The sequence below is a fragment of the Stegostoma tigrinum genome, chromosome 8 (genome assembly GCF_030684315.1).
Source record: "Stegostoma tigrinum isolate sSteTig4 chromosome 8, sSteTig4.hap1, whole genome shotgun sequence".
NCBI classification, from domain to species: Eukaryota; Metazoa; Chordata; class Chondrichthyes; order Orectolobiformes; family Stegostomatidae; genus Stegostoma; species Stegostoma tigrinum.
Window position 1 is genome coordinate 48638596 of NC_081361.1, and position 14442 is coordinate 48653037.

Below are 14442 nucleotides of genomic sequence, written 5' to 3' on the forward strand. Positions count from 1 at the left end.
GCTGGGGCAGGAGAAGGAGGAGGAGCGAGCAAGCAAGCGAACAGGGAGGGAGGAGGCGAGCTGTCAAAAGGAGCCGAGCAGGAAGCTGCGAGTGAAGCCCTTAGGTCGCACCAGCAGTCGTGTGGCAAGGAGGGAAAGACAGCAGCAGCAGCAGTAGCCTTTCACCCGGGAGGAGGTGGGTAATAACAGTAACTGAAGGCCGAAAGCATGAGTAGGATCCTGACGGTGAAGACCAGCGCCTTTGGCGACCAGAAGCCGGGCACCAGCGGCCTGAGGAAACGGGTCAGCGTCTTCCAGGGGCAGAAGAACTACGCGGAGAATTTCATCCAGAGCATCCTGTCGGCGGCGGTGTCCGATCCGGCCGAGCGTCAGTGCGCCGTCCTGGTGGTCGGAGGAGACGGCCGCTTCCACAACAAACATGTCATCCAGCTCATCATCCAGATGGCGGCGGCCAACGGGGTAAAGAGAGAAAAAAAATCACATAAAACACTCGCCCCACTTCTCCACACTGTGTGTGACACCCCTCCCACTCCTCGTGACCCCCAACTTAAACAACCTGCCACACCTGAAGCCGGCCGCTCGGCTCCTCCCTTCTGGGCTGCAGAAGCCAAACGCGCTTCCTACGAATGATTTGATTTTTCCCACGTACCGTAGAGGTTGTGCTTAAATTACGACTGTGTTTGCAGTTTTGGTCGTCGACTGTGCCATCCCCGTTTTAAAACTTTTCTCCCCCATTTATTACACTGGTGAGGATTCCAGGCCAGGTCGACTATTTAAGTAATTGCTTTGTAAAAGCTCAATGCTGTAGGTTCAGTTCAGCACTCTTTATTTTTAATGCAGGTGCGGGGATTGTTTGATGTGTCGCCTTGCAGAATTTGCTTTTTTGTGATTAGTAAGATGTACTTTTATATCATTCTCCTGCAGGACGTTTCTGTGGCACGACAGTTTGTGCTTTGACATTTTCTTATTTGTAATAAGATACCAGAGAATGTGCCAGGCATATAGGTTTTCTACCAAGGATGTTGAACTCCATTTGGTGCTTTTGTACTTCGTGTTTGTTCGTTTCAAAATATCTCGTAGTTCCTGTTCACAGGCTTTAGGATTCTGCAGGCCTAGTTGCTATGGTGACGGTAGGAACGGGCGCCCGTGAGTTTGCACACTGTTGCTCAATAAGTTAATGCTTGTCCTGCAACTAGCAGTAGTCTTTCTAATATTTAGACTAGGTGTCACTATTATTTGTTGCAAAAAATGAGAATATTCTAGGGTAGGTTTAGAACGGTCATCATTTTTAGAAAGAAAAAGTCCGGAAATGAAAATTTCCCCATGTAAAACTCTACCATTGCCCTTGAACTCTTGGGAACGCCTGAAACTGAAACACTATCAGGCATACAGCAGCTGTGCTTGGAAGGTATTGCATGTTGTAATAATAGGGGAATAAAAGTCAGCTGACATGATTTTGAGGGTTTGGACCAGTTGCTGAAAGTAGTAATTCAAGTTGATAGGTATCCCCCAATCAACATTGTGTTTGTAGGAGTTTGCTGTGCAAATTTGTTGCCCTGTTTCTTAGATTACAACAGTGACTACACTTCAGAAGTACTTCACTGATTTGTAGAGTGCTTTGCCTAGAAACCTAGGAAATTCTAACAGGACCAGACAAGGTAAACACAAAGAACGTCCCTGATGACTGGGGAGTCTGGAATCAGGGATCACAGTCTAAGGATACCGTGTAGGCATTTTGGATTAAGATGAGAAATTTCTTTGCTCGTAGTGGTGAGCTTCTGGAATTCTGTCTCCAGAAAATAATTTTCAGGAAGGAGACACATATGGTTCTTGGAGCTAAATCACATTGAATGCTGAAGCAGGCTTAAAGGGTGCTGACCTACCCCTGTATCTATTTTCTTTGTTACTTTGTATTCTTGCCAAGCCTCCTTTCTCTTCAGCCCCCTCTTATCCTATGACCTGTGAGATCTCTCCATTCCTCCAATCTGGCATTCTGTGCTTATTTTCTGATTTTATTCTTTCCTCATCTGAGGTTCTCCCCCCCCTCCCCATCATGGTTGACAAGGCAGCCCACTGTAGCCAGCCATTTTGAGTACTTATAAAGTGCTATCCCTCCTAGAATCATGGCATTACCACCACCGCCAGCCCCCACATCCCTTGCTGTCATCCTGTCAGCTTCTGTCTTCAATGGAGAATCCACTGCAATTTCTCCCACTTCCAGAATATTGCGACAACCAATCTCATCATCTCCTTCCTTCCCTCTTGTAAGTGTTCTAAAGAAACTGTTTCCTATGCAAAGCGACGAAGTGTGGAGCTGGATGAACACAGCAGGCCAAGCAGCATCTTAGGAGCACAAAAGCTGACGTTTCGGGCCTAGACCCTTCATTAGGGAAGGGGTAGGGGTAGAGAGTTCTGAGATAAATGGGGAGAGAAGGGGAGGCAGATCGAAGATGGGTAGAGGTGAAGATAGGTGGAGAGGAGACAGACATATTAAAGGGGTGGGGATGGTGCCAGTGGAGGTGACTGTGGGTGGGGAGATAGGGAAGGGATAGGTCAGTCCGTGGAGGATGGACAGGTTGAGGGGGTGGGAAGACGTTAGTAGGTAGGAAATAGAGTTGTGGCTTGAGGTGGGAGGAGGGGATAGGTGAGAGGAAGAACAGGTTAAGGAGGCTGGAACGAGCTGGGCTGGTTTTTGGGATGCAGTGGGGGGGAGGGGAGATTTTGAAGCTTGTGAAATCCACATTGATACCATTGGGCTGCAGGGTTCCCAAGTGTAATGAGTTGCTCCTGCAACCTTTGGGTAGCATTGTTGTGGCACTGCAGGAGGCCCAGGATGGACATGTCGTCTAAGAAATGGGAGGGGGAGATAAAATTATTAGCGACTGGGAGGTGCAGTTGCTTATTGCGAACCGAGCATAGGTGTTCTGCAAAGTGTTCCCCAAGCCTCCGCTTGGTTTCCCCGATGTAGAGGAGGCCGCAATGGGTACAGCAGATGCAGTTTACCACACTGGCAGATGTGCAGGTAAACATCTGCTTGATGTGAAAAGTCTTGGGGCCTGGGATGGGGGTGAGGAAGGAGGTAAGGCGGGGTGTTGGGGTGGGGTGGCAAGTGTAGCACTTCCTGCGGTTGCAGGGGAAAGTGCTGGGTGTGGTGGGGTTGGGGGAGGGGGGGTGCGGTGGGGGAAATGTCGAACGTACAAGGGAGTTGTGTAGAGAGTGGTCCCTCCAGAAAGGAGACAAGGGTGGTGATGGAAAAATGTTTTTGGGGTCAGATTGCTGATGGTGGAAGTGTTAGAGGATGATGCGTTGGATATGGAGGTTGCTGGCGTGGTACGTGAGGATGAAGGAGAATCTTTTTGGCAGTTATTGCGGGGACATGGTGTGAGGGATGAGTTGCAGGAAATATGGGAGACAGGGTTGGGGGCGTTCTTGACCACTGCCGGGGGTGGCGGGGTGAGTTACTGTTCTTTAAAAACAAGGACATCTGAGATGTACGGGAGTGGAATGCCCCATCCTGGCAGCAGATGCGGCGGTGGCAAAGGAATTGGGAATAGGGGATGGCATTTTTGCGGGAAGGTGGGTGGGAGGAGCTGTATTCTAGGTAGCTGTGGGAGTCGGTGGTCTTGAAATGGGCATTGGTTTCTAGGTGGTTGCTTGAGATGGAGACAGAGGGGCCCAAGAAGGTGAGGGTTGTGCTGTCAGACCCCACCACCAAAGACAATTTTCCATTGTTCAGCTTGCAGCTGTGAGCTTGAGCTTCTGGTTGCCTGACATTTTAGTTTATCCGGCAACATCCGCTCTGACGAAGTGCAACATAAGCCTGAGGAACTGACAGAATCTATTTTTTAAGGAATTTTACAGCATTCCAGATGAACCATTGAATCACTCATTTTACATAACTTTCATTTTTTTTGGATAGACGCCTACTTTTGGCCCATCTTTGGTTTCTTGACTTGTCTATCAATATTTAATCACTCTTGTTTTCTGTACATCTACAGACATTTCCTTTTGTTCTCCCCCCACCCCCACTTCTCCATTTACCCACTTTTCTGCCTGCTTAAAATGTGTTACATCTCTAACGCTTTCTAGATTGACAAAGATAATGGACTGAAACATTAACACTCTCTTTTATAAGTGATGCCTGACCTGCTGAGTAAGCTTGGCCTGTTTTAGATTTTACATTAATTGATTGTTCATTTGCACATTATTAGACTTTGCCTAGTGACAATTTACTGTGATGTGTTAATGTGACAACACTATTGCTTTTCACAAGTAAAACACTTGGGTCTGTTCTGAAGATGTAAGAAACTGTTGTTCATATGAGCTCATTTTATTTGATTTTTGCTAGTTGAAAGAGACTTCGCACAACTTGTTTCATTCAATTATGCTTATGCCTCTAGTTTATTTGTTTGAAATATATCAGAACTAAGGTGAGAGGATTGTGCTGATTAATGTAACTGCTGATTAGAAGGGAACTCCATTGTTAAACTGAACTATAAATTAATGAATAACATACTCTGCAACTGAGGAAGAAAAGTATGAATTTTCATTTAGAACATTGGTAAATGAAACTGTTTCCAAAACCTGAAAGCCCATACAGGATGGATTTAAGGTGATCGGTAGTGAGAGCCACGTATTTGAGATTCTGTGGACAGTTCAACGGTACACGCAGAAAGAAGGAAGGAAGAGCAGCACTGGGAGGGGATTCATCAGTTAAGGGAAAGACAGGCATTTGTGGTTGTAGGAAGGTATGGTCCCAGATTCAAGAATATCTTGGAGCAACTGTATGATATTCTTCTGTGGATGGGTGAATAACCAGATTATGGCCAATGTTGGTACCAGTGACTTGGTTAGGAAAGTCCTGAAGGCAGATTTTAGCAAGCTAGGAAAGAGATGGAAAAACAGGATCTCTCATAGTAATCTCAGAATTACTGTCAGACTCACCAACCCGTGAGCAAAGAAATAGGAGAATCTGGCATAGAAGGGAGGGTATCAGATTTCTGAGGCTTTGAGGTCAGTTCTGGGGAAGATAGGACCTGTACGAGTGTATACCTGAACAGAAGATTTGGGGGTGGGGGGGGGCGCGAGAGAGATTGGTGGCACACTTGCCCACAAAGAAAAAAGGGTACTGCCAAATCTAGAGCCTCCTGATTATCCAGAATGTACAGGGTACGATGAGCAGAAAAATAGTTTGAGGATATGAAAAATTACTGACAGGTAGAAGGAAGGAAAACCCAAGATGTCTTAATGCTATGTTAAGATCAGGATAACTAAGGAAAAGGTAGGTAGTGCTGCTTGGCCTGCTGTGTTCATCCAGCTCAACATCTTGTTATTAAGGAACATAGTTTTGTCAAAGGAGGGCTGTTTTATTTACTAATATATTTAATATTTTGAGTAATAACCAGAATGATAATGAGGATAATGCATTGGAGGTTACTGCCATGGAATTTATTTAAATATTTGACGAAGTTCCACTTGGCAACCTGGTCAGAAAAGTAAGCATCTATGAGTTACAGAGGAGTGTGGTGAACCATAGAAACCAGGAGCATGAATAAGCCTTTCAGCCCTTTGAGTCTGCTATAGTTGATCCTTTGTCTCAGTGTCTTGTTCCCATTTTTTTTCCCATATCCCTTGATGCCTATAAAATCTAAAACAAAATTTATCTCTTTCTTGAATATATTCAGTGACCTGTCCTCCACAGCCGCCTTTGGTAGAGAATTTTGCAAGTTCACTGTCCTATCTCAAACCGAAATGGCCTGACCCATATTCTGAGACACTGACCCCTGGTTTGAGACTCCCCAACCACAGAAAGCAACCTCTGTGTCCAACCCTGTTATACCTTTCGGTCAGATCCCCCCACATCCTTCTCAACTGTAGTGAATGCAGGCCCTGTTGAACCAACTTAACCTCATAGGACAACCCTGCCATTGTCAGTATGAGCCCAGTGAATCTTTGCTGTGTTCCCTCTTTGATTAGTATATCCTTTCTTAGATCGGGAGACCCCAAACTGTATGTAGTACTGCAAGTGAGGTCTCACCAAGGCCCTGTTTAACTACAGTAGGATAATTCTGGAATCACATCCTCTTGCAATGAAGACAATATGATTTGCTTTCTTAATTGCTCGCTGCGCTTCCTGTTTACTTTCATTGACTGCTGTACAAGACATCCAGATTCCTCTGTAGATCCCACATTTCCCAACATAATGCGCTGAAGTATATAACTTCACAATTATCCATGTTTTTACTGCATCTGTCATGCACATGTCCACTCACTGAATTTGTCTTAATTACATTGAAGCCTCCCTGCAAACTGTCAACAATCTGTGCAGTTTTGTGTTGCCAGCAAATTTGGAAATGTTGCATTTGGTTCCCTCTTCCAGTCCATTTATACCGTGGCGCCTGAATGTTGATCCTCGTGGCACCACTACAGTCCCTCAGAAAAGCTGTTTGTTCTCTTTGTTTCCTGTGTGTCAATCAGTTCTCAATTTAACCTAATATATTACTCCCTATCCCACATGCTTTAACTTTGTCCACTTACTTCTTACGAAGGACCTTACTGAAAGTCTTCTGAAAATCCAAATTCACCACATCCACTGGTTCTTTTGTCTACTTTACTAGTTACACTGTCAAAGAACACCAGTAAATAGTTAAGCATAATTTCACTTTCATAAACCCACACAGGCTTTATCCAATCCCATTAATGCTTCCCAATGGCATTTGTAATCTAGCATCTTCCCCATCAATGTGGTGAGTTGTCTCCTAAACAGGAGACAGTTATATTCAATTATTTTGTTTTTGGGAATGAGAAACTGTTTCTCGTGGTATTCAACAAGACTCAGTATGTTGGAGTCCTGCTTGGGAAACTTGCAAATGACACACAGATTGGATGTGTATTTGATGATGCAGAGGGTGGCTGTTGACTCCAGAATTCGATCAATGGTTTGGTTGAGTGGGTGGGAAAGTGGCAAATGGAATTCAATGTGGGGAAATGTGAGGCAGTTAATTTGCAGATGGCAAGCAACATTGAAGAATGCAAAATAAATTGGATGTCGAAGATTAGAGGAAGTGGGAGACCTTCAATTTCATGACCACAAGTCAAAGCAAAATAACATGGATGCTAGAAATCTGAATTTATAACACCAGTGCTGGAGAAACTCAACTGGCTTGGCAACGTCTGTGGGGACAGAGTAAAGTTAATATTTTGACACCAATATGGCTATTCTTCTGTTCTGAAGAAATCATATTTGACTCAATAGGATGGGAACCAACTCAGGAGGTTACTTGACAGTAAGGAGGTAGTGACTAAAGCCTGCAAGGAACTAGATAATTTATGTCAGCGTGACTAAGGGGAAGAGTAGGCAGAGAGCAGATGATGAACGCAAAGGGACAGGTGGTCTGAGGTGCATTTGTTTGAATGTGAGAAATGTAGTAGGTAAGGCAGATGAACTTAGGGCTTGGATTTGTACCTGGGAGTATGATGTTACTGCTATTATGGAGATTTGGTTGAAGGAAGGGCAAGATTGGCAACTCTATCCCAGGATATAGATGCTTCAGGTGGGATAGAGAGGGAGGTAAAAGGTGTGGAGGAGTTGCATTACTGGTCAAAGGATATCATAGCTGTGCTGAGGGAAGGCACTAATGGAGGACTTGAGCAGTGAGGCAATATGGGTAGAGCTCAGAAATAGGAAGGGTATGGGAACCATGTCGGGGCTGTACTACAGGCCTCCTAACAGCAATTGAGATAGAGGCAGAAATATGTAGACAGATTATGGAAAGCTGTAGGAGTAACAGGTTGGTGGTGATGGGAGATTTTAATTTTCCCAACATTGACTGGGATTCACTTAGTGTTAGGGGTTTAGATGGAGCAGAATTTGTAAGGACCATCCAAGAGAGTTTTCTCAAGCAGTATGTAAACAGTCCAATTCAGGAAGGGGCCACGCTGGACCTGGTGTTGGGGAATGAGCCTGGCCAGGTGGTTGAAATTTCAGTAGGGGATTAGTTGGGAATAGTGATCACAATTCTGTAAGTTTTAGAATACTGATGGGCAAAGACGAGAGTGGCCCTAAAGGAAGAGTGCAGAATTGGGGGAAGGTCAACTATAGCAAAATTCAGCAGGAGCTGGGAAATGTGGAATGGGAGCAGCTGTTTAAGGGTAAATCCACATTTGATATGTGGGAGGCTTTTAAAGAGAGGTTGATTAGAATGCAGGACAGACATGTCCCTGTGAAAATGAGGGAAAGAAAGGGCAAGATTAGGGAACTGTGGATGACAGGTGAAATTGAGACGAGTAAAGAGGAAAAAGAAAGCATTCATAAGGCTTAGGTGACTGAAAACAGATGAAGTTTTGAAGAATAGAAGATAATGAAAAGTGAGGCTGGATGAACACAGCAGGCCCAGCAGCATCTCAGGAGCACAAAAGCTGACGTTTCAGGCCTAGACCCTTCATCAGAGAGGGGGACGGGGTGGGGGTTCTGGAATAAATAGGGAGAGAGGGGGAGGCGGACTGAAGATGGAGAGAAGATAGGTGGAGAGGAGAGTATAGGTGGGGAGGTAGGGAGGGGATAGGTCAGTCCAGGGAAGACGGACAGGTCAAGGAGGTGGGATGAGGTTAGTAGGTAGGAGATGGAGGTGCGGCTTGGGGTGGGAGGAAGGGATGGGTGAGAGGAAGAACAGGTTAGGAAGGCAGAGACAGGTTGAACTGGTTTTGGGATGCAGTGGGTGGAGGGGAAGAGCTGGGCTGGTTGTGTGGTGCAGTGGTGGGAGGGGATGAACTGGGGTGGTTTTGGGATGCGGTGGGGGAAGGGGAGATTTTGAAGCTGGTGAAGTCCACATTGATACCGTTGGGCTGCAGGGTTCCCAAGCAGAATATGACTTGCTGTTGCTGCAACCTTCGGGTGGCATCATTGTGGCACTGCAGGAGGCCCATGATGGACATGTCATCTAAAGAATGGGAGGGGGAGTGGAAATGGTTTGCGACTGGGAGATGCAGTTGTTTATTGCGAACCGAGCGGAGGTGTTCTGCAAAGCGGTCCCCAAACCTCCGCTTGGTTTCCCCAATGTAGAGGAAGCCACACTGGGTACAGTGGATGCAGTATACCACATTGGCAGATGTGCAGGTGAACCTCTGCTTAATGTGGAAAGTCATCTTGGGACCTGGGATAGGGGTGAGGGAGGAGGTGTGGGGGCAAGTGTAGCATTTCCTGCGGTTGCAGGGGAAGCTGCCAGGTGTGGTGGGGTTGGAGGGCAGTGTGGAGCCGACAAGGGAGTCATGGAGAGAGTGGTCTCTCTGGAAAGCAGACAGGGTGGGGATGGAAAAATGTCTTGGGTGGTGGGGTCGGATTGTAGATGGCGGAAGTGTCGGAGGATGATGCGTTGTATCCAGAGGTTGGTGGGGTGGTGTGAGAGAACGAGGGGGATCCTCTTTGGGCGGTTGTGGCGGGGGCGGGGTGCGCAGGATGTGTTGCGGGAGACGCGGTCAAGGGCGTTCTCGACCACTGGGTGGGGGGAGTTGCGGTCCTTGAAGAACTTGGACATCTGGGATGTGCGGGAGTGGAATGCCTCATCATGGGAGCAGATGCGGTGGAGGCGGAGGAATTGGGAATAGGGGATGGAATTCTTGCAGGAGGGTGGGTGGGAGGAGGTGTATTCTAGGTAGCTGTGGGAGTCAGTGGGCATGAAATGGACATCAGTTACAAGCTGGTTGCCTGAGATGGAGACTGAGAGGTCCAGGAAGGTGAGGGATGTGCTGGAGATGGCCCAGGTGAACTGAAGGTTGGGGTGGAACGTGTTGAAGTGGATGAACTGTTCGAGCTCCTCTGGGGAGCAAGAGGCGGTGCCGATACAGTCATCAATGTAACGGAGGAAGAGGTGGGGTTTAGGGACTGTTCCATGTAATCTACAAAGAGGCAGGCATAGCTGGGGCCCATGTGGCCAGATATTTGAAGAATATTTGGCAAGTAGGACAAATTTGAAACAAGGAATTAAGAGGGCTAAAAGGAGTCATGAAATATCTTTAGCAAACATGGTTTAGGAAAATCCCAGAGCCTTTTATTCGTACATAAGGAGCAAGAGGGTAACTAGAGAAAGGGTTGGCCCACTCCAGGACAAAGGAGGGAAGTTATGCAAGGAGTCCGAGAAAATGAGTGAGATTCTTAATGGGTACTTTGTGTCGGTATTCACTGAGGAGAGGGACATGAGGGATGTTGACATTAGGGATAGATGTTTGATTACTCTAGGTCAGGTCTGCATAAGGGGTGGGGGGTCGGGGGGGTGCAAATGTTGGGTATTCTAAAAAGCATTAGGGTGGACAAGTCCCTGGGTCCGATGGGCCCTATCACAGGTTACTGAGGGAAGCGAGAGAGGAAATAGCTGGGGCCTGAACAGATATCTTTGCAGCCTCCTTGAGCACGGGTGAGGTCCTGGAGGACTGGAGACTTGCTAATGTTGTCCCCTTGTTTAGGAAGGGTAGCAAGGATAATCCAGGTAACTATAGACCAGTGACCCTGATATCAGTGGTGGGGAAGCTGCTGGAGAAGATAATGAGGGATAGGATCTGTTTACATTTGGAATAAAATGGGCTTATTAGTGATAGGCAGTATGGCTTTGTGCAGGGAAGGTCATGTCTTACCAACTCAATAGAATTCTTTGAAGAAGTGACAAAGTTGATAAATGAGGGATGGGCTGTAGATGTCATACATGGACTTCCGCGCAAGGTATTTGATAAGGCTCCCCATGTTAGGCTGATGGAGAAAGTGAAGTCGCATGGGGTCCAGAGCGCACTAGCTAGATGGATAGAGAACTGGCTGGGCAACAGGACACAGTTGTAGTGGAAAGGAGTTTCTCAAAATAGAGAACTGACCAGTCGTGTTCCACAGGGATCCGTGTTGGGACCATTATTGTTTGTAATATACAAATGATCTGGAGGACGGTATAGACGGTCTGATTAGCAAGTTTGCAGGTGACACTAAGATTGGTGGAATAGCAGATAGTGAAGGAGATGTCAGAAATTGCAGCAGAATATAGATAGGTGGAGAGTTGGATGGAGAAATGGCAGATGGAGTTCATTCCAGGCAAATGCGAAGTGATGCATTTTGGAAGATCCAATTCAAGAGCAAACTAATGGTAAATGGAAAAACCCTGAGGAAAATTGATGTACAGAGAGATCGGAGTGTTCAGGTCCATTGCTTCCTGAGGGTGCCAACGCAGGTGGATAGAGTGGTCAAGAAGGCATACGACATGCTTTCATTCATCGGACAGGGTATTGAGTACAAGAATTGGCAGGTCATGTTACAGTTGTATAGGACTTTGATTCAACCACATTTGGAATACTGTGGTACAGTTCTGTTTGCCACATTACCAAAAGGATGTGGATGTTTTAGAGAGGGTGCAGAGGGGGTTCACCAGGATGTTGCCTGGTATGGAGGGTGCTAGCTATGAAGAGAGGTTGAGTAGATTACAATTCTTTACATTAGAAAGATGGAGGTTGTGGGGGTGGGGGGGGGAACCTGATTGAGCTATATACAGGGTGGATAGCAAGAAGCTTTCTACCCCCAGAGTGGGGCACTCAATTATTAAGAGTCACTATTTCAAGCTGAGAAGGGTACAGTTTTAAGGGAGATATGCAAGGAAAGTTCTTTACGCAGGGGGTGGTGGGTGCCTGGAACACGTTGCTGGTAGAGGTGGGCACAATAGTGTCATTTAATATGTATCTAGACAGATACATGAATGGCCAGGGAGCAAAGAGATATAGATCCTTGGAAAACAGACAACAGGTATAGATAGGGGATCTGGATCGGCGCAGGCTTGGAGGGCCAAAAGGTCTTCCTGTATGCTGTAATTTTCTTTGTTCAATGCTAATGCTGTTTCTGTCCTTGAAGCTGTTGGATAGGTGTAGAAAGCATATGGTTCATAGGCTACAAAGTGTAGAGCTGGATGAACACAGCGGGTCAAGCAGTAGAGGAGGAGGAAGGCTGATGTTTCAGGCCTAGACCCTCCTTCAGACAATGAGAAGGATCTAGGCCTGAAACATCAGCTTTCTTGCTCCTGTGATGTTGCTTGACCTGCTATGTTCATACAGCTCTAGACCTTGTTATCTCAGATTCTCCAGCATCTGCAGTTCCTACTATCTCCTGGTTAACAAGGTAGCTGAGTAAGGGGCGGTTATTGGCTTATCACTTGAAATCTGTGGCCTTGATAGGAATTGATTGTTGAAGCTTAACCAGTGTGAGTCATCTGTGTGTTCAAGAAAGTGCCTGTTGCAAGCATGCAACTGATAAGCTGCGCGTGGTCAGGAATGAGATCACGTCTGGAGTGGGGCGTAGTCTGAGTTCTACAGTTTGGGGAATTTAGAGACCGTATGGGAAGAGGGAAGAGGTGCTTTATACTTGCATTTTTGGCTCGAAGTTTGTAAGGTCTTTTTTTAAATAGGACAGATTGAAGCCAAGGATCAGGGGCCCAGCACAAAAACCATAAGTTCATTGATTGCTAGTAGCAACAAATTTCACTATCTATTATAAGTTACTTTGATGGTAAATAGGGGAAATATTTACAGTACAAAAATAGAAGTTGCTGGTGAAGCTCAACAGGTCTGGCAGCATCCGTGAAGAAAAAGTCAGAGTTAATGTTTCGGGTCCAGTGACCCTTCCACAGAAATGGTGATAGCTGGGAAACCATTGGATAATGTGTAGAAAGTAGGGAGGGGGATAGGGTAGGGAGTAAACAATAGGATAGACCCTGAATTGAGAAGAGCAGTTGGATAGACAAGGAATTGGTAACGATCTGGCAATGAGGGTGGATAGTTATTATTGGGGACTGTTCGTTGTTAGTCACTATGTGATAACAAGGCCTGGTGTGTGGGGTATGGGGCTAGGACGTGGGAGAGATTAGGCCCTAAAATGATTGAACTCCAGAAGTTTGCATGGTCCCCAAGTGGAAAATGAGGTGTTGTTCTTTGCTGGAACACTGCAATCTGTTTTGGGCTTTTGGATACTGGGGAGGAAGGAGGTAAATAGGCAGGTGTTGCACCTTCACCGGTTACAGGGGAAGGTGCTGTGGGGGTGTTCTTGGGATGAAGGAAGAGCGGACAAAGGTGTCCTGGAGGGAACAGTCCCTGTGGAAGGCAGGCAAGGGAGGGGAGGGGACGGCACAGGATCATGTGTTTGGTTGTTGCATCTTGCTGGAGGTGGCAGAAATGGCATCTGATGATCTTCTGGATGTGGATGCTGGTGAGATGATAGGTAAGGACAAGGGGAAACCTACTTTCTGGGGACAGATTGGCCACTAATATCCACTAAGAACCCACTGACTCCCACAGTGGCCTGGACTACATCTCCTCATACTCTTTCCTGTAAAGACTCCATCCCATTCTCTCAGTTCCCCGTATCCGTTCTATATGTTTAGATGAGGCCAACTTCGACAAAGGAGCCTCTGACGTGTCCTTTTTATCTTCCCTCAACCGAGGATTCCTCAGCACTGTTGTTGACAGGGCCCTCAGCTGGGTTCAACCCAACTCCTGCACTTCCATCCTCGCCCCTCTGGTTCCCTCCTGCAACATCGATAGGGCTCCTCTTGCCCTTACCTCCCGTCCCACCAGGTTCCACATCCAGAAGATAATCAGACACCATTTCCGCCACTTCCAGCGAGATGCCACCACCAGACATTTGGTTTCTTCCCCTCCCTTGTCTGCCTTCCGCAGGGACCAGTCCCTCCAGGGCACACTGGCCCACTCTTCCTTCACCCAAAGACCCCCATGGCACCTTCCCCTGCAACCGGCAAAGGTGCAACACCTGCCCATTTACCGCCTCCGTCCCCACTATCCAAGGGCCCAAACATACCTCCTAGGTCTTCACCTGCACTTCCCAGAATCTAGTGTAATGTATTTGCTTCTCATGATGTGGTCTCCTCTCCACTTGGGAAACTGGTAGAGAAATCCTCTGTCCTAGTCACAAAAAAGACCCTGAGCTACCTGTTGCCTGCCACTTTAACACACCACCCAGTTCACTGGCCAACATCTCTGTCTCTGGCTTGCTGCAGTGTTCCAGCAAACTCAGTGCAAGATGGAAGAACAACACCCTGTTTTCCACTTGGGAACCCTGCAGCCCTCCAGACATAATATCGAGTTTAATAATTTTAGAGCCTAAACTCTACTGTATCCTAGCTCCCTACCCTACACACCAGGCCTTGTTATCACATCGCCTACCATCACACCTAACCTATTGTTAGTCACTAACAGTTCCCATTAACAGCTATTCCCCTCTGAGCCAGATCGTTATCAACTCCTTTGTCAATCCCTCTCGCGCTCTCACTCTTGCCGTTTATTCCCCACCCCATCCCCTCTCTAATTTCTGCATATAAACCTACGTTTTCTCAGCTGCCATCAGTTGAGGAAGGGTCCCCAGACTTGAAATGTTAACTCTGATTATTTTCTTCACAGATGCTGCCAGAC

The 14442-nt window shown here is 46.7% G+C and overlaps 1 protein-coding gene across 1 annotated transcript in view; it reads left to right on the plus strand.

Annotated features, from left to right (window-relative positions):
* pgm1 (phosphoglucomutase 1) overlaps positions 1–14442 on the plus strand; it is a 74808-nt gene continuing 60366 nt past the window's right edge. The window contains exon 1 of the mRNA XM_048538909.2: positions 1–459. Coding sequence (XP_048394866.1) covers positions 208–459 — 252 coding nt within the window. The 5' untranslated portion in view covers positions 1–207. The remainder of the gene's footprint in view (positions 460–14442) is intronic.